The sequence below is a fragment of the Nothobranchius furzeri genome, chromosome 7, assembly GCF_043380555.1.
Source record: "Nothobranchius furzeri strain GRZ-AD chromosome 7, NfurGRZ-RIMD1, whole genome shotgun sequence".
NCBI lineage: Eukaryota > Metazoa > Chordata > Actinopteri > Cyprinodontiformes > Nothobranchiidae > Nothobranchius > Nothobranchius furzeri.
The window spans coordinates 47,480,365-47,506,750 of record NC_091747.1 but is presented as its reverse complement, the minus strand read 5'-3'; the positions used below and the strand labels follow the sequence as shown (position 1 = coordinate 47,506,750).

General features: G+C 40.5%; 1 protein-coding gene across 2 annotated transcripts in view; it reads left to right on the top strand.

The window, feature by feature from the left end:
- The window catches only part of dnajb6b (DnaJ heat shock protein family (Hsp40) member B6b), a 28,638-nt gene extending 8,882 nt beyond the window's left edge, over positions 1 to 19,756 (top strand). The window contains exons 3-10 of one of the 2 annotated variants that reach the window (XM_015954633.3): positions 3,912 to 4,021; positions 6,587 to 6,646; positions 6,858 to 6,962; positions 8,544 to 8,675; positions 9,504 to 9,672; positions 9,760 to 9,830; positions 17,232 to 17,390; positions 18,953 to 19,756. In XM_015954633.3, coding sequence (XP_015810119.1) covers positions 3,912 to 4,021; positions 6,587 to 6,646; positions 6,858 to 6,962; positions 8,544 to 8,675; positions 9,504 to 9,672; positions 9,760 to 9,830; positions 17,232 to 17,390; positions 18,953 to 19,062 — 916 coding nt within the window. In that variant the 3' untranslated portion in view covers positions 19,063 to 19,756. Of the gene's footprint in view, positions 1 to 3,911; positions 4,022 to 6,586; positions 6,647 to 6,857; positions 6,963 to 8,543; positions 8,676 to 9,503; positions 9,673 to 9,759; positions 10,357 to 17,231; positions 17,391 to 18,952 lie in introns of those variants that run through there. The other variant, XM_015954634.3, reaches the window with a different exon arrangement.
- The last annotated feature ends 6,630 nt before the right edge of the window (positions 19,757 to 26,386 follow it).

Here is a 26,386-nt window from a genome sequence, read left to right as displayed (position 1 = left end):
CAGCGGTGTGTTTTTCATGGCTTTAATCCTGGTAGTGGAGAGGAACAAAATCAAATTCAAATTCAAAGATACTTTATTAATCCCAGAGGGAAATTAGAGTTTCAGTTCACACAATTCTGAGATCAGACATACATACATACTGTAGGCATAGACACATGACAAGAATTGGTGACTGTGGTCATTCGCAACCCGAGTCGCGCTACCTTAATAGAGATCAGAGGGTTTATTTGAGGATAGGGTCAGGTGGAGGAAAACAAAGGCACTTCAGAGTTACACTCCACAGGGAGGGCAGCTTTGCTATGCAAAAAACACCTCAGACAGAAATGCAACAGACTTCAGACATTACACAACATAAGTGTCCACTAGGTGGGGAGGTAGGGCTGGGGACTCTCCTCACATCAGTGCATGCAGCCACGATAAGCAGCGCTCGTCACCTCCGTTTGGACAGGGGAAGGAGATATTTGGGTAAGAGAGCACAGTGACTCCTGGAAACGATTCAACGGCCTTCACCGGTCACGGTCCCGCCCAGGATGGGATAGGGAGACAAGAGTTACCATGGCGACGGCAGCATTCCTTATTTCTTCTGAGGGGGAGTAATCTCTTCAGCCTCACAGGCTCAAGGGCACCAGTTTCAGATAAGGACTTGTTTTGGGGCTAGACAGAGATGATTTCCTCTCTGTCTTAACGTTCTGTTGATCTCCAACCCCTCTAAATCCAACAATGGCATAGATTAATCTATCCCAATCCGTGCTGATCCGTCAACTCTATCCTTGACGGCATCAACCTTCTGTGCCAGAGCCTGAATCTCAGCCGAAGTTCCAAGCTTACGACTCATCTCGACAATTATATGAGTTTGTGCGTTCACAGCGCGGTGTAATCCATCCCGGAGCTCCATCCGAGCTCCGGGATTGAGCCAATATTCCTCGACAGCTCATTAATTTTCTGGTAAACCTGGTAACCGCTCAGGCCAAACAGCACGAAACCTGACGCCAACACCATGAATATCTAGACGTCTTCAGAATCCTCTACAGACAGTTGAGAGAGGCAGATCAGGTTCCACTGTTTCCAGGAGTCCATGATATGCCCAGCTGGCTCTGTCCCAGAGGGGCAACCGGGAGCCCCTTCTCCCGTTCTCATCGTTGAAAAAATTTTGCAATCGCTTTGAGAGACCAACTGACCAGATCCATGTTCAATAATTTCCAGTTTTCAGAAAAACTGCAGAAGCGCCTTACACCCAAAGACAGACAAAGAGCCTTGGGATGAGATGGGGAGGAGAGGTTGAAAAAAAGCGTCTGAACTCTACAAGAGCCGGAAGAACAACAATATCAAACATGACCGCAAATAACAATATCAAACGTGATTTCCTTCTTTTTGGTTTAATGACGGACGGCATAAACTCGAGGAATTTTGTGTTCTTGCGAGTCGAGCAAGGAGCACAGCGGAGAAGCTCACGGCTGAGACTCTTGCGATGTACACTGGAGTGCAGCGATAGTCGCGAGTAAACTGTTCCGCTGCCATTCCACGCCGCTGATGCCTACAGTGTGCCGTTGGGGTTAGTGTCACAGAGCTCTTACAGCAAAAGGAATATAAATGAAGACTCAGAATAGCTCTATATAATAATTTATTGGTGATGAGCCAATCTGAAACTCAAAGGTCTGATTTATTTATAGTTCTTCTCTGAGTGCATCACTGCCAAACGGCAATAAAAGGTAAACTTTTTCTAACACATGAACTCACCATTACTTGTAATAACATGTGGAATGTTTTTGCTCTCCTGGATCAAACCTTTCAAGTTAATCAGAGTTTTAAAAACGTTTTCTGTCAGGGTGTGCGTTGGCAAGAATCTGGTGATGCAGTATTTATCACATTATAGGGGAAATGATAAAATATATCGCAATACTAAAGTCTAGATACTTTCAATTAAGATTGAATCTAATTGGAAAACTCAGGTTAGGCGCTTCCAAGACTCATCAGTGTTATCGTGAGATCTGATTGTTCCGTCAGAATGAAGGCGGTAAAATGTTCTGCCACCTACCTGTTGGAGTTTGAACTGCACCACACAAAACAAATTCTAATAAATGTTCATATGTAAATTCTCAATGAAATATTAATGCTCTACTTTTAAATATGTATTTCAGTGTATCAGTATTTTCTTACGTCACATAATTAAAGTTCTTTGAGCTAAATTGTTGTTTGGAGATCAGAACTGTACAAGAATAAAAGATCGATCAGAACCAGCATCTGTAATCGGTTCAGCGTTGTTTAAAATAGCTGAGATTCCTGAAAACGTGTTTGTTTTATTAGTTTATTAAATTTAATGGGTATTGAGTTACAGCCCAGATGTCAGGTTGTTATGCTATCCTTGACGATATTCAGGCTGAACAAGGACTTCTCTGATGAGACCCAAAAACTGGTGTGTTACACAACCATCATCACCAGCTGTCATTGTTCAACTTGTTTGGCTATTTGACCTGTAAAACGGGCTTTGCACAGCAAGATAATATCACAGATTACAGCAGAGCTGTTGAGTAGACTATAGGGAGCAGATCCCAGGACTATCCGAAGCTTTTTTCTTTTTGCTGGCTGAGTTTTAGTCTCTTGTCTGCAGCTCCTGCTGCTGCTGCTGGGCTCTGACACAAACAGCTGATGCAGCGTAAGCCGCTGTGCAAGGCCCACGCTGCTCACCGGTGCAGTTCAGGCTGTCTTTGTTAAATCTGCTTGGGTGGAGAGGACTGTCTGTGCAGATTTGTGTCTGTGTGTGCTTAGTGTTGTCATGGCTGCTACTCTAATAAAAGACCTGCGCGTGGATCTGTTTCTGACAAGAGGTTGTCTGTTACACTTGAATCCACGTGATTAAAAACGCAAATCCTCTCACATAATAAAAAAAGAATAAGTATAGAAACTGTTTAATCAGAACCACAGTTACCTGGCATAAAAATGAAGACGTCACAGTTGGGAAACCTTTCCCACTCATCATTCCCGTCAGGTTGAGGTGTGGACTTTGGCTCTCCTTGATTGGTTTCTTTTTCGGTTATGGTGCCGTAGATCTGCTGATAACAGCCTAGACAGTCGTTTCCTCAGATTGCTGCTGTTTGTCATCTTGGCAAAGTTTTACCACCGCTTGTTACAGAACAGCAAATGTCCTTTTAACAGAGGTGCTCATAAATATAATTAGTTCTGACTCACAGATTCTTTATCAAAGTCAGTTTTGTTGGTAAAGGTTAATGATTGTTTCTGATTGTAATCAGTCACTGAGTTTATCATGCAGGCTGAACATGAAAAGTCTCCTACACCCATCTCCTGCTTTAGTTCTGATAGAAAACAGACGATGAAACTCTAGGATTTAAAAATCCTGACAGATCTACGTCACACCGTCACTTAACATTCATGGACTCACCCATCTTGTCTTGCAACAGGAAAGCATCTTGGCTAGTAGAAGCTAACCATTAGCAATTCCACCTCACAGCAGAACTCCTTCAGGCTTGTGTTATTTGTGGACATAAAACATCAGTGTTGCGATGCAAACAGTTAGTGGCAGAGTTGTGCTGCTATCAACCAATCAGAGACGATATGTCCAAATATCAGGAAACTGCTGCCTTTTTCTTCTCTGGCTGACTTGTACATCCTCAAACAGGAGCATATGAGCGTTTTTCCACAGAGCACGACTTACAAGGCATTAATGCCTACTAGAGACCACTGCAAATGTATTAAATATGAGTAAAGTTTACCTTTAGATTTATAACAATGTAAGATTAGAGATTGGTTTTGTATTAACTTCATTCTGACCTCTAGTAAAGAATTTAGGTTCATCATTTCATCCCATCATCTCTAAACATTCTTTTAGGACATATTTATAGTATTTAACTTATTCAATTCTATTTGTGTTCAAAGCATTTTTTTTTGTTCCTCAGTTACAGAAAATTAGCTCTGAAGTGGCATCCAGATAAGAACCCAGACAGCAAGGAGGAAGCAGAGAAAAAGTTCAAAGAGCTGTCGGAGGCCTATGAAGTCCTTTCAGATGGTAAAACTCTACCTGCATGTATATTTTTAAACCCATCAGCACTCCAGATATTCTGTTTGCATGTTTCCTAATTTGTGCTAATAAGAAAATGGAGGTTATCCTTATAGATTTTATTGAGGAAAAGTTTAAGGGTTAATTTTTCTAAGATTAATTTATTAACGGTGTGTAGTTTTTAACGATTTATTTCTGGAAATATTCATCAAAATGTTGTTGAAAATGAATGAAATGATGCCCAGCTGTTGAAAAATATTGGCGGCTTCGTAACATAACTATAAAAATCAGGTCTAAAATATATGGGAGTGGGTCGAAGGCTTGGTTTATGCTTGACACATTTACTTTCCGCTTGGTGATGCGGCTCGCGGATGGAACGCTCTTCACAACTTGCAGCGTTTATGGTTCATGCGGCTCGTCTCTGCGGTGAGCCAATATTCTCCCAAACTGTAGGGGGCAGCATGAAGCTCTACGGCATGCATCCAACACTACACCATAGTAGAAGTAGAAATTACTGTTTACAACATGGCATTCCAGCATTTTTAACAGCGTCCTCGTCTTTTCCGACAGTGCGAGCTATTTCTCTCCAAGAATTATTAACAACATGTTGATCACGGTGATCCTTGAGAGCTGAATCATACAAATGTCTGTGTTTACGAACCTCTGCCATACTAGTTCTTGCCAGTGCGCAATGTTTTTCCACGTCCGACCGTCCGCGTGGTTAGAAATTTTCTTAGGTGCGCGGTGCGGAATGTTTGGGCCTTGCGGAGGCGCGGTTGCTAAAATGACACAATTTTGCCGCGTGGAGCCGTGCGAATCTCGCGGACGCGTCAAGCATAAACCAAGCTTAAATCTCTGGGCGACGCCATATTAGATGTCATGTTTCCTTCTATGGGAGCCCAAGAGGACAAAATGCATTTACTAATTTGTAACAAATGGTTACAAAATTTTCTTCATTCTTAAACGTTGGTTTACACATTTACCTCTTCACTTGTTGCCAGTGATCAAAGAGAGTCTGATGTGCTTGTTATTTTCCTAAAGTTTGCACTCCACAGGCCTTTTTGACCCTAATGAGCATCCATTGATAAGGTCTTACTCCAACACAAAAATACTGCTTGCTTGCAACGATTTAGCTATCTGCTGCCCCCTTCACCAGGAAAAATACACACTGTCACTTTAAACAGTCAAAAAAAAATTCAGCACAAATTTTTTGTCAAAGTAATCTTTTTGTTTAAAGCATCAGAATGTCACACTCTGTAGGAAACCTGAACGATTTAAATTAGGGTTAGGAAAAGTACACTGTAAACTCTGTTCAGCTAATTCAGAAGGTCATTTTAAATAATTCTTCTCTTTATTTGATGCAGTTTAGTAAATATTTATTATCAAGAAACCGAATGAATAAGCTTAAAATAGACGGTTGAATGTGATGTAATTGTGAAGATACGGTTTGTCAGAAACTCGGGTATTATTATTTTTTTATAAATGTACTTGTTATTGTTTTACTATTACTATCAGGACAAGTCATAAATGCGAGCTTATATCAGGTCATAAGTTATGCATATTAACTTTTCAGTCACAAGATCCAGATGATCCATCGTCAGGGTTCCCAGACTGAGACGTTCTTTTTTCTTTCACTTTTAGTTTGTTACAAGTGGTGAGGCATTCCTCACTTTGATCTTTAAGTGTGATGAGAGACCGACTGGTTGGAGCAGTTTTGTTGCACGTTTACTGTCAACACAGCATTCCCAGTCAATGCAAAGAAGCTGGAACATTTTAAAAGAGTGACATTTATAGTCCAAGTTCACTGAAATAAGTTTTTTTTTTACTTGCACAAGCAGGCTGAACGTAAAAATACTCTTCTACCTGTTTCCTGCATTAGCCGTCAAAAGGAGACAGATGGTGAAACGCTCGGTTTAGAGGAACCTGACAATTATATGTCACACTTTAAAATAGGCATTCATCTCGCCTCGCAGCAGGGAAGGCTGTTGTTGGTTTAGCGTCCAGGAAATGGCAGAAAGCGTCTCGGCTAGTGGAAGCTAACCATTAGCATTAGCAACTCCACAACACGGCAGAACTCCTTCAGGCTTGTGTTATTTGTGAAGATAAAACATCAACGTAGCAAAGCAAACAGAGTGAGTGGCAGTCATGTTGCTGTTAGCCAATCAGAGGTGAGATGTCCAGATATCATGAAATAAAGCTCCAAATCCTGCCGTCTGAAGCTCTCCTCTGGCTAACTTTTACTTCCTGAAACAGGAGCGCCAGAGTCCCCCCCCCCCCCCCATTAAGTCCAACTAGAGACCACTCCAGATGTGTTAAATAAACTTGAACTTGGTCTTTAAATCTTGATCAGAAAGCAAATAATCAGGATTGAGAGAGTTTTGGATAAGTGACAGAAAATGTAAGCATTTCAGAAAAGTAAAAAGCTGAGCAACAGGATAAAATAAGACGTTATTCTTTTAGTGCTGGCTGCTTTTGTCCTGTTAAAGTCAAAGCTGTGGTGTTTATTATCCAAGGAAAGATTAACTTTTTATTTCTCCTCATTTATTTGCTCTAAAGTAGTTTTCTGTGTTCCAGAAAACAAAAGAAATGTTTATGACCGATATGGAAAAGAAGGCCTCTCAGCAGGAGGAGGAGGTAAGGAGAGGAAATTTAAAACCCTTCATATTTCAGTTTTATGAAACTAATAAACAGTAAAAATAAAAATTGTTTATTTATTTGTGGCATTAATTTAGAAGCAGATGTTATTAATGTAAAGTTTAACCTACTGCTGATGGTGATGATGTCATAGTTGTGTGGATGTAACGTTTTCTGTGTCGTTAAAACTTTATTGTCCTGTCGTTTACAGGAGGCCACTACAATCACTTCGGCGGCGGCGGCTTCACATTCCGTAATCCAGAGGATGTTTTCAGGGAATTCTTTGGAGGCAGAGATCCATTTGCAAATTTTTTTAGTAAGTCTGTCGTATTCCCGTCCGCGCCCTCCAAGGCAGTAATGGGGTCTGTTGTTTTCAGACAGGAGGAGAGAGGGAGAGGCTATTATTATCAAGCTGGTCAAAAATACACACCCGGTGGCCTGGAAACACTTTAAAGCTCATTTTTATCACTTGACTACACACGAAAGCTTCCCTAAAAGCCAAAACTACACGTTTCATTAGTTCTAGCCTGTGTAACTGCTGATTGGTCGATGTTATTGAGTAGAACCTGTGGGTTTCTGACCGGGTTAAGGAGCAGGCTGATTGGGATGCATGTGTAGCTCACCTCTAAATAAGGAGTTCAGACGCAGGAGAAGGATGGATTTGAGCATTCGCATCACTCAACTGGAATGCATTCAAAAATAGCTTCCACATTAAAACAAAGCAAATGCAATGGCGCAGAGCATGCGCACGTGTGCGTGTGCATGTGAGATCCGATGTGAATCACGCTCTCGGGCTTGTTTCAGTAAGTCAAGTGTAGAAACATTTTATTTTGTAGTAAATGGTGACTATAAATACTGATCTTTAACATGTTTGACCAGCTGGACGTGCTCACCTTACTTGGGTTCTTTAGGAGCGTTCCAGATTGTTGTTGAAGTGGTTTTTGATGAGTTTTTAAAACCCTGACCAGCAGCTGGTCCTGAGGATCAGTCACTCAGCCAAATCAGTGTGTGTGTGTGTGTGTGTGTGTGTGTGTGTGTGTGTGTGTGTGTGTGTGTGTGTGTGTGTGTGTGTGTGTGTGTGTGTGTGTGTGTGTGTGTGTGTGTGTGTGTGTGTGTGTGTGTGTGTGTGTGTGTGTGTGTGTGTGTGTGTGTGTGTGTGTGTGTGTGTGTGTGTGTGTGTGTGTGTGTGTGTGTGTACTCTTGAGACAAATGCAGAATCACACAGCCATGACGGCCAAGTCGGCTTCCAAGAACAGCAGACCCTCCGCCTCAAATGAACGTGTGAAAAAATAAAGCAGCTGACTGTTGGACCCACTCCAGAAATCATCTGCTCCTTTATTTGGGTTTGGACTTTTAGGAGTTTGTGTCAGACACATCTGCAGAAGCACCTAACTTTACTTCCTGCATTGTTTAATCATCACTCGCTTGGGAGCTGAAGCAGAATTCCCGCGTTGGAACAACATTCCTGTCCTCTCCCTTTAACTGATGCATGACATCTAAAAGCTCTAAAGGTGTCGCCTTCTCGGTAAACACGCGGTAACACCGCAGCGACGGCACACAGGGGAGACTTTTATTTTAAGCGTTCCGTCAGGATGGAACAAGTAAAGCTTTTCAACTGTAGTCCTGATGCGTTCAAGGTTGAAGGAGGAGTCTTCTTTCAGGAAATGGTGCCGATGATCCAGCCTTATCCTGCCAGGGTGACCCAGATTGGTGAAGCACAATTAGTAGCAGCTCCTCCGGGCTTTGGGAGGAAGGTCTGTGCACAGCACATGGATGATTTCGTAGGGACATTTTTTTCCAGGAAAGATTTTTTTTTTAAACAATAAAAGTGAAACCATTAGATGAGGTACTGAGTATAGACCAGAACCTGTCATGTGACTGTGTTTACCTTTTGCAGATGATGACCCCTTCGACGATTTCTTTGGAGGAAGTTGCAGTCGTCCAAGAGCTGCCAACCCGAGCAGAGGGCCGATGTTTGGGTTCGGTGGCTTTCCAGCCTTTGGGTCTGGCTTCTCAGGGTTTGATTCAGGTGTGTGCTTCTCTGAGTGGATACATTGTGATTAATAAAGTTAAAGTAGCAGAAGTAATTACTTCATTGGCAGTTGGTGAAACAAGGTGCTTGGTGGAGCTGGAAAATGAAAACAGTTGGAAAATGACCACAATTTCCTTATTTCCCTTACCCAAATCAGCATTTTCATAGTCAAATTTACAAATTAGACTCCTCAAATAAAGACACAAACCTACCTTGAAGGCCTTTCTACCCCACATTTAACATCAACTGCAGTCCATGTCTGTTGTCATTCACATTTTGTGGTGTTTTGTTGGTTTTCCAGCTGGAGATTTTAGTCTCCAGCAGCCTGTGCGCTTTAATTGATCAGCTCACAGCGCAATACTCATTTTCCACCAGTAGGTGGCAAAAACACAATATGCATTTATTAGAAATAAAGAGTTCCAGCACCTTCTAGCATGCTAGCTAGCTGTTTCCTGTAACAGGAGCCCTATTGACCAGTGCTTCAGAGGCATGGTGTTGATTGGCCAAAAATTCTCAAGTTCTCCCTAGCAGCCAAATGTGATTGGCTGTTAAGCTGGAATTGAGGGCTCCTTTTTCCAGGACTTCAGGAGTGAAACTAATGAGTGTGTTGAGAGGTCTGTTGCTGAAGGACCACCAGTTGGTGTTTACATCATTTTGAAACGACAATCGCCAAATTCTTCGTTTTAATAATTTTAAAACTTTTATACTGCTGAGGCTGAACAAGTAGAATAACTTTTACACAGAAATGTGCTTCGAACAGGCTGAAAAATCCCCTGAAGAGCAAGTATGACACCATTTATTAACCATTCCTTTTCACTTTTTAAGGTTTTGCCTCGTTTGGAGACATGGGTGGTGGAGGAGGATTTACCTCCTTCTCTTCTTCTTCATTTGGTGGTGGATTTGGAGGAGGAGGTAGAGGAGGAGGAATGGGGAACTTTAAGTCCGTTTCAACCTCCACCAAGATTATCAACGGCAGAAAAATAACCACAAAACGGTATCTGGTTGTTGAAACTGACCCCATTCATATTCTACTCATCTCTCTCTTTTAAACAAACTTTTTTTTTTCCTTGTGTGCGATCAGGACTGTGGAGAACGGCCAGGAGCGGGTAGAAGTGGTGGAAGATGGTCAGTTAAAATCTCTAACAGTTAATGGTAAGGAGCAGCTACTAAGACTGGATAACAAATGAACAAAAGGTTTTCTCCTCTGGATAAACTCTGGCAGTCAGTCTCTCCTCTCTCTGTCGTCATGCATCTCATTCCCAAAGAAGAATTCCCTCATGTTAGCTTAGCTGCCAGGGAGGTGAGGGACGTCTTCTCTGTGTTTGTAAATTTTTATTTATTCCATTATTTCAGGGAGGAGGGATGGGGGACCAGTGTGTTGGGATTTTTTTTTTAATATAAATATATTGTACTTCTCTGCCATAAGCACACACATGCTGTATATTTTCCTTTAACTTAGGGTGTGTATATTGTCGTGTTGTGGCAGGAAAACAAATGTGTACATTAGACCTAAAAGCATGTGGTTTTTGCTATTTCATTTGAGCAGTTTAACAAGTGGATGAGAACTTTAACCACCTCACCTTGGTGTTTTTAACATCCGCTTCACTCCGCTAACCTGTTTGCTATTATCCATGCGAGTGTAATAATTATTCATTAATAAATGAATTATAACACCGTGCATTTTTCTTTTAGTCTGGAAATGTCACCGTGTGATTGGTTTGTTTCTGCATGACTGGAGGAGGCTGTGTTTATTGCTTCTGCAGCTCAACCTGTGAATCTCAACATTAACACCTTTTAGCAGACACAGATGCGGGACTTTGTTTTTGTTCTTTGAAGATTAAAATTTGGTCAATAAAGTTGAATTTGTGAAACTTAATGAAAACACTGCTTCCATCACCTGGTGTCTGTAGTTTTTACTCTGATTGCGGTGTCATATGGTCGTGCCACTCATGAATGTGTGTTTCCTGCTTGTGCATCATCACCGATTAAATCAGCTTCACACAACGGCAATAAAGAAAAATCACGTTTTGCTGCTTTTTCCTGTACGCTCACCAGTTCATCATGCACTTCACCTTGTGCATCATTTAACTGACTAATGCTTCAGTGACTCACATCAGGGCTTGGTCACTGATACTGCTGTACAGTGATTATGCTGCGTGTCTTTCCTCACTAAAATCTTGTTCATTGTTCCTTGAAAAGATGAACGGTATTAGTGAAGCGTTTAAACCCGCTGATCTTTCTGTACAATAGGAGTGTTTTACCTTTTCAAACCAGTTGGAAATGGAACAGCACCCACTCCTGGCTCCATAGTCGCCCCTCCCTGCTGCACTTTTCTATAGGGTTATGTAAGTTTGTCCTTAAAATGAACCCAAACTGCAGAGATTCTGCAGAGTGTGGCTCATGTGCAGCCTGGAAATGTGCAGTTATGTGATTTGCGTTTAAACGGCAGATTTTGATCCAAGATTGGATAGGGTGGTGGCTGCAGCTGGCCCAGGAACACAGAAATGAGTGTTTCTTATGGAATGTGCCCAAGGCTAGTCTATTTACACAAGCCCCAGTGCGTGTTCTTGTGAGGCATGTCAAGGAAACTGAAGAATCAGGAAAAAGAAAATAACTCAAACGCTTCAGGGTTCCGAGCAGGAACAAATGGTTACTTTTCTATGACTTAATTTAGTCTGAAATGATATTATTTTAGAGAACATGGCAGCTCTTCATCCTAACTTTTATCAGTGGTGTAGAGTGAAGCAGCGTTATACGCATGCGCTGTCCTGTTGCTAAGCGTCCAGTCAACTTTTCCTAACCTAGCTTGTAAACGTGTTTTCTCGCAGTTTTTGTGCTAGTTTATGCATGTTGCGCTTAAAGAGCAAGTCACCCCCTACAAGAAACTTACTCCACTCCCACTTCATGTTTGAAAAATGCAACAAATGCTGTTGCCTGGCAGACCGAGAGGGCGGAGCCACTAACAAATACACACACACATAGGCTCACAACGGCATTGTGACATCATAATGTACCAGTTTACACCGTAGCATACCTCTTAGCCAATAGCGGTGGCAGATTTAAATTCAAATACAGTGCAGAGTTTTTACCTGATGACGGCGCAACACTGCCAGTTTTAGGCAGAAAAATTAAATTTTAACTAAGATGCACTGATGTGCCAAATTATTGATTACATGTGTCTGCAGCACGATTAGACACTCGTTTATTTAGTTTATCAGCAAAAAAAAGCTGATTTGGGGGTGACTTGCTATTTAAAGTGGTTTTAGTTTTTTTTCCCCACCAAATGAAAAAATTAGGTTATTTTTATTACGAAGAGTTAAAAAATGGTAAAACGTTTGAACCGACATGTGTTCATGTATTTATTGGACTACAGCCCCCTCTAGTGGGCATTTAGGGTTGTTTCAGTGTTAACCTACCATCATTTAGTTCAATGACATTTTTTTACTGTACAGTTTTGACTTACAAATTTCTTCCAAAACACAGCCAAATTTAAAAAAAGATAGGTGATTCTACAAATTTACTATAAGCACGAACGATTTGGGTGCTGAAGAGACGGATGGTGTTAAAAATTTGGCTCCAACTTCAGCTCTTCCTCTGAAAACTATTACTAAGCAAGGTTTAAATGTATGCCGAGATGTTTACATGTCTACTGTTCTTATGTTTAAACTCTCAGTGTGAAAACAACCCCCAAAACGTTAGAAACCTAAAACCACTATTATTCTGAAGCAAGGTCTCAAGACTAGTTTTTCCGACATTAATTCCAAGTAAAACTGGTAAATATTAGTATTTTACTTGATACGATTAGTAAACCTAGAAAACTAAAACGGCGTTAGTTGAAAATAAATACCCTGACGTGTGTAATAAAAATAAAAGTGATTATTCCCCCCCAGACTATTTGAATCAGGGTTGTACAGTCATGTGGCCACGAGATGGCGCCGTTGGAACTCAAAAGACTGCGCAACCTCTGCGTCGTAAACATACAAAGGGAAAATTACGTTTTTTGCGAGCAACCACGAGATCTGGAGCCTTGTTGGAATCATATACATACACATTTATATTTTTAAAATAAAGTTTTTCAAATACAGCATTAAAAACATTTATAAAATGTATTTTTTATACAAGATATGAATTATACATAGATTTAATACAATCTTTTAACTTTTTTTTTCCACACGTCTGATATGCACCCTCCTCTCACACACACATACGAAACTAGACAGCTTAGTACGAAACCAGGGCCTTGAGCCACTGGCCACTTTATGAATGATGGCTAAGATAGGCTGCCAGCTTCTTTTTACCCATGTCTGAACACGGACTCTATCTGTCTGTGCTCAATAGAGAGGTCCCATCAGCATGACACCAGATGTCTTGAACCTTTGGAAGGTGGGCTGTTGAATTTAATCTGGTTGTAGCTGTCATGTAGGGTTAGCCCCTTTTGAGCAGTGATTTATTTCAGGCTCCTTTAGTCGACAAGTAAAACTCCATCCTGCTGCGCGCCAGGCTGCATTTGTCCATCACATATAGATTTGGTGTCTTTGTGAGTTTAGGTGCGTCTTGGTGCTTTATTTAAGTCTAGACATTGTGTTTCAAACACGCTACATTGTTTAAGCCTGGAGACAAATGACAGCCACTCTCAAGACAATAGCAGCAAATGAAAGCATCGAGTTGCTCCGACATGTTCTCTCGGCTCTCTCCTTGATCCAGAAAAAATAGGCCAGCTTTATGAAAGTTAAAAGCCCTCATTATCATCACAGCTCTTTGATATGGTCTTTGTTTAAATTAATTAAATGTTGTTGGATTATGCAACCCAGTGGCAGATGGAGTCTTATTACCTGGGTAACTGGACTCTAAGTAGATGCAAATATTGATCCTCTGGGGTAAAAGAGGCTGGAATGGAGCGCACAACCTTGAAGTCACAAGTGTTTTGGCCTAATCCGGCTATCTACCTTCACCTGATGGGATCACAAAACAAATGCAAGCTGGAATGAGATTTCTTTTCCAACCCCCTTCTTGCGGTGCCTTGAGAGCCAAGCCACCACTTATCCTGTTCACTGAGATCTGGTGTCTGTACAGTCAGCACCGTGTTGTTTTTCCCATTCAAACTACACTCAATGTAACAGTTTGGTTTTTAAACTCTGAAATAAATCAGTTCAAGTGCAAGGCCAAAAAGGGATAAATCACCACCAAGTTTGACCATAAAAGAAGAACATTCTGTGTAAACTGCTCAGCCAGTTTCAGCCTCAACACAATGGAACAGTCTTTGTGACAAAGAAATTGGACTTGGGTCAAAATGGATGACCTGTGTTAATAAGATGCCCATTCAAATGGAATTTAAATCCAGCAACGCCTTTGTCTCAGTTAGAGCCTTGGCTCAGGCCGTTGTCCCTCAAAACTCTTGAGCTCCACCTGAAGGAATCGTTTCAGTTTGGTAGAAATGTTGTCTGTCCGCTCAAAATATGAACCCAAATCACCAAATGTTTTACGGTTAAAAGTTAGAAATAAAACAAATCCTGAAAATATGAAAATCCCAGGTACAACAGAAGGCGGTTTTACTCCACATGATCTAATCAAAACTCTTTTCAAGCCACCTCTCTGATGTCCATAGCCACAAGTTCTGGCATCAACGTTAGGTATAGACATTCCACACAATAGAGGAACGTCGGTGGCCAATTTTTCAGTAGCATTAATGTTGAAAACTACATATTCTTCCAGCAATATTAAGGTGGTTTTCTGGCATTTGTCTCAAAAGCTCAAACGCAATTCGGACGAAAATCTACTAATGGATCATCTGGTTGTCGGTCTCGCTGAACTGCTGCACTTCCACGCTTCCCTGGGTCCTCCACTCATTACAATCTCACAAATTTAGCAACGGAACACCTCTGGTGTGAGAGGTTCTCCACTCAATACTATCAGAGTAGGAGAAACAGACGGCGGCTACCACTTCAACTTTAGGACAAACAGCCAGAGTCCCAAAAAGAAAAACACCATTTGAATTCACGGACAACAAAAGACATTTGGACGTAGAAAACAGTGACTGGTGTTTTGCACTATCTCGTACTGAGACATTTAGATAGTCACTCTGCTCAGAAAAATATAATAAACTGACCAAACTGATCAGATATTGTCAGAAAATTATTAAGGATATACTTGTGAATTATTCTGAAACATCGGAAAACATCTAAAAATATTCCAAACTTTCCTTATTAGGTAACTGTCATATGTTCATGTTTGCAGTTTCACTGTTATTGTGGCTATAACAGATGCTTTGTTTGTATGATTGAATGCTTAAAAGTGACGTAGCTGCAGGTAGCAAGATGCAGCATTTATCCCAGCTGGACTACTTTAATAAACCACAGTTAAGCAGTGGTGCCCCCAAGGGGTGGCCAGATGGGGGGGGGGGGGGGGGGGCATGGCCACCCCACTGGGCCTCCCAGCGAAGACACCGTCCACCTTTGATTAATCAAAATGCAATACATACAGTTATAATTATTGGGTATATAAATCAGATTTTATATATATTTTGTGGAGGTTCGCCATTTTCAAAAAAGTCCAAATCTCAATAGTTTCAGGTTTGTGGTTTTCAACGAATTTCTTTAATGGCAACATTTTTGCAAGTTTAGAGGAGACGCAAGCTGGTAACTATGCCTGACAGTTTAAAGGATTTTTTTGTCAGACAATATTAGATCATGTCAGTTATGTGCAACTAACGTGTTTTCGCACTGACGTCCTGAGTGTGGTGCAAAAAAAAACCAGATGGTGACACCTGTTAATCATACAATTTGAATTCCAACAGTGAAAGAAAAATTTAACTCGTTTATTTTTATTCATGTGATGTAGCAAGTAGCAATGCAATTTTGTAAATCTTCTGTAGGACTACTTATACAATATTTCTGCTATACACAAAAATATCTTTGATGTTTTGATACATTTTAATAACAATTTAATGTAAAAGTTTTTGTTACTGTACCCTTTTAGCCACCACTAGAGGGAGTGGCCTCATTCTTCCTTTGCTAATACACAGCCATAGACACATACACTTTTTGACTGCAGAGAAATTGTTAGAATTGTCACCTGCCAAAAATAATAAGACATATTTTCTGAAGCAATGAGACTATTTGGATCGGGAAGTTAGATGTTGAGCTGCAGTCTGTAGCACTTGTTGGGTTGTAGTGAGACGGTTGCAAGTTTGATTTCCACAGCAGCCTTTCTGCATGGAGTTAGCGTTCTTATCATGCATGCGTGTGTTTTATCCACTTTCTGCCCACAGACCAATAACATGCATGTTAGCTTGATTGGAGATTCTAAATTGTCCTCAGGGTGAGTGTAATGGGATGGACTAAGCTAGCTTTCCAACTGTTGGAGACACATTTTAAGACCAAGTTCAATGAGAAACCATTTTTTACCTGTCATTTTTTAAATATGATCAGCTCTGAATTTCACATGCAGGCTGAACGTGAAAATAGTCTTGTATACCTGTTCCCTGCATCAACCGTCAATAGAAAATAAATGGGGAAGTGCCCAGGTTAAAAAAAAGCCACATGGATCTGCATCTCGCTGTAAATTAGCATTCATGGACTCATCCACCTTGGCTCGTGTCGGGGAAGGTGGTTAATTTTTGCAGCCAGGAGAGAGCAGAGTGTGTCTCAGCTAGTAGATGCTAACCGTTAGCATCAGTCACTCCTTCAGACTTGTGTTATTTGTGGAGATAAAACATAAACGTTGCAGAGCAAACAGAGTCAGTGGTAGAGTTGCATTGCTGTTAGCCAATCAGAGGCAAGGTGTCAGAATATCAGGAAATAATAATGAGTAAGACTCACAAGGTGTCTTTTTACACCAGAGACTGCTGCAAATGTGTTGAAAAAACAAGTGAACTTGGTCTTTAAGGTAGTGACCAAAACACACCCTTATTTTACTGTGGTGAAAACGCCTCAAAGATGCGTTCTCTGTTTAAAACTGGACTATCTTAAACCTTAGAGGGGTGCAGATCCTCCTAAACTAGACCGGTTTCAGCAGGACGAGCATCTGGCCTCCTTCACGTCTCCTCTCCGCTGCCTTAATTACACAACACAATGACGATGAGATCTGCCTGTAATCTCCCAGCATAATAACCCCCACCCATCCACCCCGTTCCCTGCCTGCCACTAATTCAATATAAATGTAAATTACCTCGAGAAAAGAATAAGCAAATCTCATTTTATTTACATGACTAATCACAATAAAGTCAGGCAGATGAAATATGAATGGAATATACAGCTGGGGTGTGCGTTTCCATAGAGACTTGTTTTAGATGTTATTTCTTTTGGGGTACATCAATATACCTTTTGGACTCTTGCTCAACTTGTAATAGATGTGTGTATCTATTTTCTCCTGTCTGCTCGTACGCACACTGCCAAGGGCATCACAAAGCAATATGTTTTCCCTTTTTTTCTATAATACACATATCTGAGGAGAAAATGTAAAAAAAAAAACGACTTCATGTTGAGCACCTCGGGCATTCCATCCAAACAGGATGAGTTTAAGTGTGATTTATTCCTTCTCCGCTCACGCCCACAGACCTCGCACCTCAGGATCCCTTTGAGGAGGAGTTTCGTCGCCTCAGACAGAACGCGCTTCCTGGCTTCGGCCTGCACCAGCGCTACCTGAGGAACTCTGCCCAGAACCCCTCAGAGGAAGAGGAGGAGCACGGCCCACAGAGCCAGGGACTGACGAGAGGTCCGCCAATCTGCCAGTGCAGGCCTGATTAATTACCAACACACTGAGCTCTCCTTTAAAGAGTCTTAATGAGCGCAGCTAATTGTCGGCTTTTGTGTCTGATGGCCCCACAAAGCACAAACGACGAAGAGTTGCGTGTTTGATTGGCAGATGTAAACACAGAGGACAGACATGTTCATTAGGCAGCTCTGTTCTACGTCGCCGTAACGACCGAGAGGTCAGAGTCCGCCCCCTGTTTTCCTCTACGGGGTCAGGAAGTCAGGCACAAAAGCTGAGCAATTATCTGCAACACAGTCGCTGAATGCTTCATAATGGCGGCTTCGTTAGTTAAGGAGGCAACCTTTAATTTCACCGAGCATAGTTCCTGCTGAGATGCGAACAAAAGAGCGTAATTCTCTCACTCAGATGCACAAACAGCTCGAAAATGTCTCCTCAGAGAGCTTAATTTACAAGTTTTATTCCTGTAAACCTGAGTTTAAGCCCAAAATCGGATTATCTTTACTAACGTGTCATTAATTAGTCACAAACGCGTGTAAGCGGGTTACAGATTTATCAATAATTGTTGCAAACTTGATCCTTTATCATCTGGATCTTCTGGTAATAAAATAGCTTAATTCCAACCATGCATATGTTAAAAAATGACTTTGTATTCAAAGATTTGCATAAATAACTACCATTTTATTAGAAAATTCTGAATAAAGTTCAGTTTTTTCACTTTCAATCACAGCAAAGAGGCGCAAAGTTAAACAAAAAATCACACAATTAGAATTCTGAGAGGGTTGCATTCTGTATGAATGTTCATTATGAACGTTAATCTAACTAATCAGCTAGAGCAAAACAACAAAATCAAAACAGCCTCACAGCCTGCAACCAGCTCAGACATACATTGATTGTGTGCAAAATCAAAAAGTCAAATCTCAAGTTCACTCATGCAGCAAACCTTCCTGCTTCTAGTCAACAAGCAGAATGTAAATAAGTGAGTTACTCTTATTTTCTTTTCCTGCTGCAGCTACAAAGATAAATAAGTAAATAAATAAATAAATAAATAAAAGACTGGATTAGTTTAAAAATGTACCTGAAAACCATCTGATACCTTTTCTGTACCATGTTTAGTAAATCATGCGTATGCATTAAGATTTACTTACTGACATAAGTATTTTTATTTTTGTACCTTTTTTACACAAGTTTGCTTCTAATTAGGACAAAAAATACATGTACTGTATCCTGAAAATGGCATTAAAACAATAACTAACAGGACTGAACTCAATACATAATTTCATATCATATAAAATAATAACAATACTACAATAATACTACTACTAATAATAAAAATTGGTACTTACCACTTGCAGTGCCATCATCCACCAGAGAGCAGCAGACAAAATAATGTACTAATCCTGATAAAGAGATAGAGCTAGCAGAAATACAAGTTATGATTACAAATTAGATTTATTTTAGCACTCACATAATAATTTAGGCCACAGTAAAAGGAATAAAAAGAAAAACATTTAATCACAGCTTATAAACATTCTTAAATGCTTTCTTTTTGTTTTACTTTGAAGGTCACATGGACTCCAAGAGAAAGAAGCTGTGGCTAAAGGAGGCAGACTCCAAAAAGAAACGATCCGCTCGACTCTTCCCTCGATTGAATGGATTCGGCACCTTTTTCTAAAACACCCGGCAGGTATAAAAGTAGTTGTGTTGCAAAAGAGCCGTCGGCTACATGTGGCATTAGTATGATTTTTCTAAAATCAGAGCCGACAGCATCGCTGCTGCATCAGATCTCCTCCTATCTGCAGTATAAAGCTTAATTCATACCTGCTTTCATCAGCCATACAACACCACAACAGCAATTTTTATATTTTATTCTGATTGTAGACGCTGCAGTGGTTCGCTTGTTGCTGTTGTTGTTGAAGCGTTGGTCTTCTCCAGGAGGCCTCCAGATCTTAAACAAATCTCTAATGACTGAACTGATTTCTGCAGCTTGCTTTTTAGGCTCTTGAAAATGTTTGGCTGCAAAAGAGAAATTGCCTGATTTGAAATAACCATGAGATGTTGAGGTTATGGCATGTGAGAGACGATGAAGGTCAGTCTATTTGGTGCAACAGGCGACTTTGAAAGTTTCAAAGAAATGATGCTCAGTCCTAGTACTTTTACCAGTATTGCACCTTTAAAATGCAAATTTTAAAGATTTTTTTGTAGCCTAATCAACAACACGCTCTTTTTGTGTTTTTGTAAAATACAAACTCATTTAGGATCTTCTGACAGATCGTTCTTGTAATAAACTGCGTTTAGATGTGGAAATGTGAGACAAATGTTCACATTTTTATGGACTCTGACAATAAATACTTAAATAAAACAAAGAATATACTCATCGTTTTGTTGTGTAGGACCACATTTTATCACCAGGAGAATAATCTCAGGAAGACATCAAGCTGCTGAGGCAGTTGTGATAAGATATCTGCTGTTACAGTTCAGCGGGTGTTATCAGCCGCCTGTCCTGTGGGCCGGAACATTATTACTTCAAAACAGTGGCTGTGTGTCATTACAAATCAAGATTGAAAAAAGAGGAGAACAAATAGATTTTAGCCTATTCCACATGTCTTTGTCTAACCATGAATGAGATGTTTTTGATTTAAAGGTGCAGTGTGTAAGGATAACGTAAGAATTTTACAGTGATATAATCCTAAAACAGTCTAATGTCTCAATTACGTTGGAAGGAAGGTTATACTCAGACATATTTCATTCTCAGCCGGCTGCTGGGGTTGTCAGGTTTTCTCCTTTCAAAAGTCTGTGGGAGTGTGGGGTTGCCGTGTCTCCTGCGAGCTAGTGTAGTTTGTAATTCGACTACAGCTAGCAAAAAGCATTGTTGAGAGTTGTACAAAGAATCAAAGCAGTAACTAAAGTGACCCAGAAGTTATTTCAAGTACCCCTAAGAAGCCAATGCATCTTTTATTTTCTAGTCTAATATCAGGTAAAGAAGCCTTGAGACTAGCGTTGAGCTAACAATGCTAACGGTGAATTTGAAGCAAAGAGTCAGCTATAAAAATATCTCAAGCTACTTTTTCAATTACCAACAACTCGACATCACAGTGAAATCTATGTGTTAAGTGAATAATGAGTCAATCGTGGTGTTTTACTTCCTGAAATGAGTAGATCAAAGCAATAGCTAACTGTAAAATACCCAATAGTGCTAGCACCAGATATGACAATGTGTTTATCTACTTATCAACTTATTGTGTTTGACTCGTCTTTGCTTGTCTCAGCTCAGTGGCCTAGTGATACAGTGTCTCCCCTGGGACTGGAAGATCGGGGTTCGAATCCCAGTCGGGTCATAGACTTTAAAGACTAACTAAACCCCAAAATAACTTTTTTTTTGTTTCTAAACTGTATAACTGGGTCTTTACCAATGCAGTCTTTCTGTTTCTGTGTATTTTTTGACAAGTTTGTAAACTTGATTAAATCTAGAATTTAGGTCTAAAAACGTCTTAGTGCTGCCCCCTTTGGCAGAACTGTGGCTACTGCATTTTATATTTGTGATGCTGGTACAATTTTACGTCATCGATACAGTCTCCTCCCACTCCCCCTCCCTCCCAAAATGGAAATTCTCCACACTTGGCCATGCCACACCATGCCTCCTGGCAACGCCCACTTTCATAGCATTTTTCAAATCTTGACTAGGGGTGTAATTACATTTTCTGATGGTGTGCAGTCCCTCTTAAAAAAATGGGACCCAATGCCTCCCTGCTTGATAGTCAGCTTTAAGGGGTTGGATTGGAAGGTTAAACCACCAAATAGTTCCCAAGCGCAGCCGTGTCTGCAGCTCACTGCTCCGTATGGGGATGGGTCAAATGCAGAGGACAACCATGGGACTTTAACTTTAACTATGGCATCTAGAATCTTCTGGTGATGATGATCCGCAACTGGCTACAGCCATAAAACTGACGAAACAGGAGTGACACACTGCACTTACACACTGCACCTTTAACCTCCAGTAAACCTGCTGGAAAATGAAATTTAAACCTCGACAAGTAGATGTGAGGACCTTTGTGCACCCAAACCCTCCTTTGAAGTGTAAACTAAACAGGATTTTTTGATATACAGTAAGCAGTGTTTCTACTATAGAAATTTTGGGGAATTCGGGAAAGTAACCGGTCCTCTAAGCCATTGTCTCCGTACTAAAGCTGCCTTTTCAGGACTTCGCTAAGATGTCAGCATATTGCAACATATTGCGACTTTCCCAGCATTTTTATGGTGTTATGACTTTAGAAACAGCTTTTTCAAAGCAGCATCAGTACTGCTTATTTTTGTCATATAAAAAATATAAATGAATGCCACTTAGCTGTTAAATGTTTCACTGTGTTCTGAAGAAACCATTTTCTTCAATTCAGCAGAGGAAGAGAACATTTTAGTGGGCTTGTGAACATTTTTTCAGTATAAATAAAATAACATAGATAGAACAAAATTAATAATAGGTCACTCCTCTTAAAAGTAATACTAAAAGCTTTACCATAAAAAACAGGAAAATTTGAGTTTGTGATGAATTCAAACACAATCAGTTCATCTCTTGCAAGTAAACTACGGCTGAACTAGTTAATTTATCTTTCTTTTTGTATAAATAAACATTGAATATGACACAAGACAAAACACGATGAATGAAAAAAATGAAGTACGACAATAAAACAAGTCATACAGAAAAGAATACAAAAAAGTGGTATGTTGGAGGTACCGTGGTTAATTATTTAATTCATCCAAGATTGTACAAGCATTCAACTCTAAATCTTGGATTAAACTAATTCAGCATTTATTCAAGATCAAAAATGTGTTTTATCACATACATGACATTTCTTACATTTTCTCTTTTGTACTTTCTTGTATTACTTGTATTTTCTCTTTTGGTGTAATGAATAAAAAGGGTCAGTTTCCACCAATGAATTGGCACAGCGTAACCCTTCATGCACTCCAGAACTGCAGGGTCAGGGTTGTGCCAGCTAGAGGATCCAGACCTACAAATCAACCTTTTTCTCACTCATTGTTCTTCAACGCAGACATAAATAAACTGTCAAGGTCTCACCAGACGCAAAAGCCTTATCTCTCTTTGCTTAAAGTCAGACTGCTGGATTCATCCCTCTGAATAAAAGTGAATCAACACGAATCCGACAAGAGTTTTACATCTCATGATATAAATAATCATACGTGATGAATGAATAGGATGTCTGAATCAGGTGTTTGAATAACCTGTGCTTAAATCAATGAACTTGAAATGAATGTTGTTATTACAATGATCCATTCATATCACCAATCACTATGTGCTTGATTTAACAAGTTAATCATTAGCTACACTCATACACATCTTCATAAGATATAAACTAAGGTTCACCTCACATAACATTTAAAGATTCTTTATTCACAGAATTAAGAAGCTTGTCTCTGAAGGAAAGAGTGGCTTTCTGAGGAATGTTTTGGTAAAGCCTTCCAGACATGGCACATTCTGATTTGCCAGAACGGCCGGAAATAATATAATAATATTGGGGTTTAATAAAACAGGATTTACTTCTCGAATAATTCAGTTTCCAGCTGAACCCATTTCCAACAAATTGGGGAAGAAGCCTCTTTTGAAACACCTCTTTTGACATACAGTCAACCTGTTTGCATGCTGCAAGCTGACATGGCCAGACGGTTCCTTAAAAGCTACATCCACCTTGGACGTAGACAAGCATTCCAGCTACTGTTGTGACCTGGAGACATCCCAAGACTGGACGGGTCGTATCGGAGTTTATCCTACGAATTCCCGGTGCCCTGAGGTCCACCTGACTTCTGACAGTCCGAATCTGTTGGTGGTCTCTGCCAGGGTTTGTAGACACAACAGATTGTGTCTGATGCTGTTTTATTAATGATCAACTCTCTAGTTTATAGCAGACAACAAATTCTTTTACACCCAGATTTCACAATTTTTTTCAGATACAAAGATTCTGATAAACATCTAGCTTACATCACACCACCTCACACATCACATTCCATCACCGCATATACACTCCATCACATCTCACTATTCATATCTTGTCGTGTATAATCATTATTTTAGAAAAGAATAAAATTCCTTTTTAACTATATGCTTGACTCTGTCTGAATTAATACGAAGTGTGTTTATGGTCCCTGAACAAGCGAAGAACCCTAGACTCTTCTGATTAAACATTAAAAGATCAATCAGGTTGATATTTCATATTTATATGGAATGATCACATCTTGTTAGTCATAATTAATTTGCAGTCATCACGCTATAAAGTGTGACCGCTATACTGGTGAGTGGTAGCTGAACAGGTGCAGAGACAAAACACTCTGGATTTCCAAGTCACACGAGCAGACCCACAGAAAGCAGAATCCTGTCACATTATTTTGAACAAGCCTGCAGTGTTTTGTATTATTCATGTGGCAGAACTTGTGCACATGACCCAGCAACTCATTTGGCCCTCATTCTCGTACAGCCAGTGGTCTCTGAGGGTTTAATTAAGCTGTGTCCAAGCGGTGGCCCATCTCCTGCCATCGCCTAAAATTCTACATTTCTTCTTCTCTTAAAGAAAACACTAACACTCCTCCTACTCACTTTCACAAGAGGACGTGTGTACTTCCTAGAGAGCAAAAGGCAGAGAGGAACAGCACAGCATCACTGGCTGGCTCTTTCTTAAATCGTCTAAATTAGGTGAAGTGTTGACACTAGGGATCACCTGTTTTACTGATATCCGATACACGATATACAAATATTCGATATATCAATATTCAATATATCAGTATCTGACATATCGATATATCGATATTTGATATGTCAATATCTGATAAACCAATATTTGATATATCAATATTTGATATATAGGTATCTGGTACACTAATGTACTAATATTCCATATATCAATATTCAATGTATCAATATCTTCATAAATAAATATTCAATATATCTGATAAACCAAAATATGGATATAGTCTAACTCTTAAATTCAAATAACAAAAGAAGAAAAACTAAATAATTTCCGTTAAGTAACGTCACATATCTCCTACCATGCATATTTAATTTACCTCAATTTAAATTTGGCCCCAAAAAATATTTTTTTTTCAAATACTAGACCTTGGATACTTTTTTTTTTTTTTTACATTTTGAGAGAGAGGACAAGTAGCCGAAAGGTTTATTGTAAAATATGTGCATGGTTTGTAACATTTTTGTCTTTAAAAGAGCAAAACCAGATAACGATAATTTCCAATATTAAATTTACAGACCAATATAATCCCATAATAATTGGTTGGCTGATAATATCTGGCATATTTTGTTGACACCCTCTACCACTGGGGAAAATTAAATCAGATATTTGAACACAAAAAAAATTATGGATCTAAATGTGAAGATTTGAGCACAATTATATTTTTGTTGCAAGGATGGTATGAAATGTAGATAATAAATATGATCGTTAGATATCACCAACACTGTTTCTAATTTGCGAGGGCACTGACGACATGTGTTCTTTCAGCCCAGGGGAGGAAGAGTTAATATTCGAGCTCACTCCATGCAAGGCTCACAAATAAACGTTGAATGTTAACGACGCTTTTTTCCTAATAGTGCAACAAGCCAAAGACTAAATAGCATCTGGTAAAACTGCATTCCATAAAATGAGAAAAGTGAAAATTTTGACAGAATCACTCAACAATAGAAAACACCAATAAGAGTCAATAAACAAAATGCTGCTTGAGGGCAAATACTGCATCTCATATTCATATCTATATGAATATAATAATGTGGATGAAAGGGTAAAGGCACAAAGTAAACTGCTTCTTTAAATAATCTTTTTGAGGAGGTCCAGGAGGGGGAGGACCAAACCTTACCTGGATGTCCTATATCTTATATAATCTGGAATTTGTGCAAATGCAGGGATGGGTGCAGATATTCTGCTGGGGTGGGGCTGGGTTGGTGCCCTCAGACTCTGTGAGGCTCTGCAATGCTGCTGCTTTGGGCCCTGGCAAGATGGGCTGGGGTCTCCATGCCCTGGGTGGCATTTTGACAACAGAGGTGCCTATTGGGGCCAGTGGGGAAGCTGGCTCCCTGGAGGGCTAAGCCCAACCAGCCATTCCTCCCCATCCCCGCATGTTTTTCTCCTCCTGCTCCCTCACATCATCACACAAACATGCACATAGGACCTTGGGGGGTGGACAAGTCAGGGAGTGCCGGTATGGACCCCATTTCCGCATTCCTGTGGCAACCTGCCCCCCAATTTTATTTGCACATTAAACACTTCCACCAACGACATTCCACACAAACACACACTTAGGGCTTTGGGAGTGAGCACTGTCAATGGCAGTTGGCAGGGGGATTTCTCAGCCTCATCCCGAGTGCCGGTGCCCACTTCCAATTTTAAACTGCACTTAGACACCGAGGGCTGTGGGTGCAAGTGGGGTGGTGCGGTGGCATCAGCTGGCATAGGCCAGACAATGCCCGCACTGCCCGCTCACCACAGCCATGGATTACACCTCATCAACACACAACACTATAATGGAGCAGGCGGAGGGAGACTAGGGGTCTTAGCACACCTCTGTTGTTGCTTGGCTTCCTGGGGCTGGAGGCTAGGAGGGAGATACGGCCATCTGGTTGGGGTCTGGGGTGGTGGGTTTGCTGTGCTCAGCGTTGGGCGGGGGAGCCTGCTCATCAGCACCCCAGCAGAAAGGGTCAAACTCTGGTAACCGGTAATGGTTGTGCCCCATGTGCAGCATTACCAGGACCAGAGTGAATAGGGTGTGTATGGGGAGCATGAGTGGGTGTCCGTCGTGCATTTTTGTAAGTCTTTGGTTGTATGAGTATGTGTGAGCATGAGGGAGGGAGTGTGTGACTGTGTTTGTGTATGACTGTATATGTCAGGTGGGGCCTTTGACTCCTCCCTTCTTCTGGGACTTCTTTTGATGATATAGATCTTCGTCTCCCCTCCCCCTGCCACACCTGGTGTGGAGTGCGGTGCCTT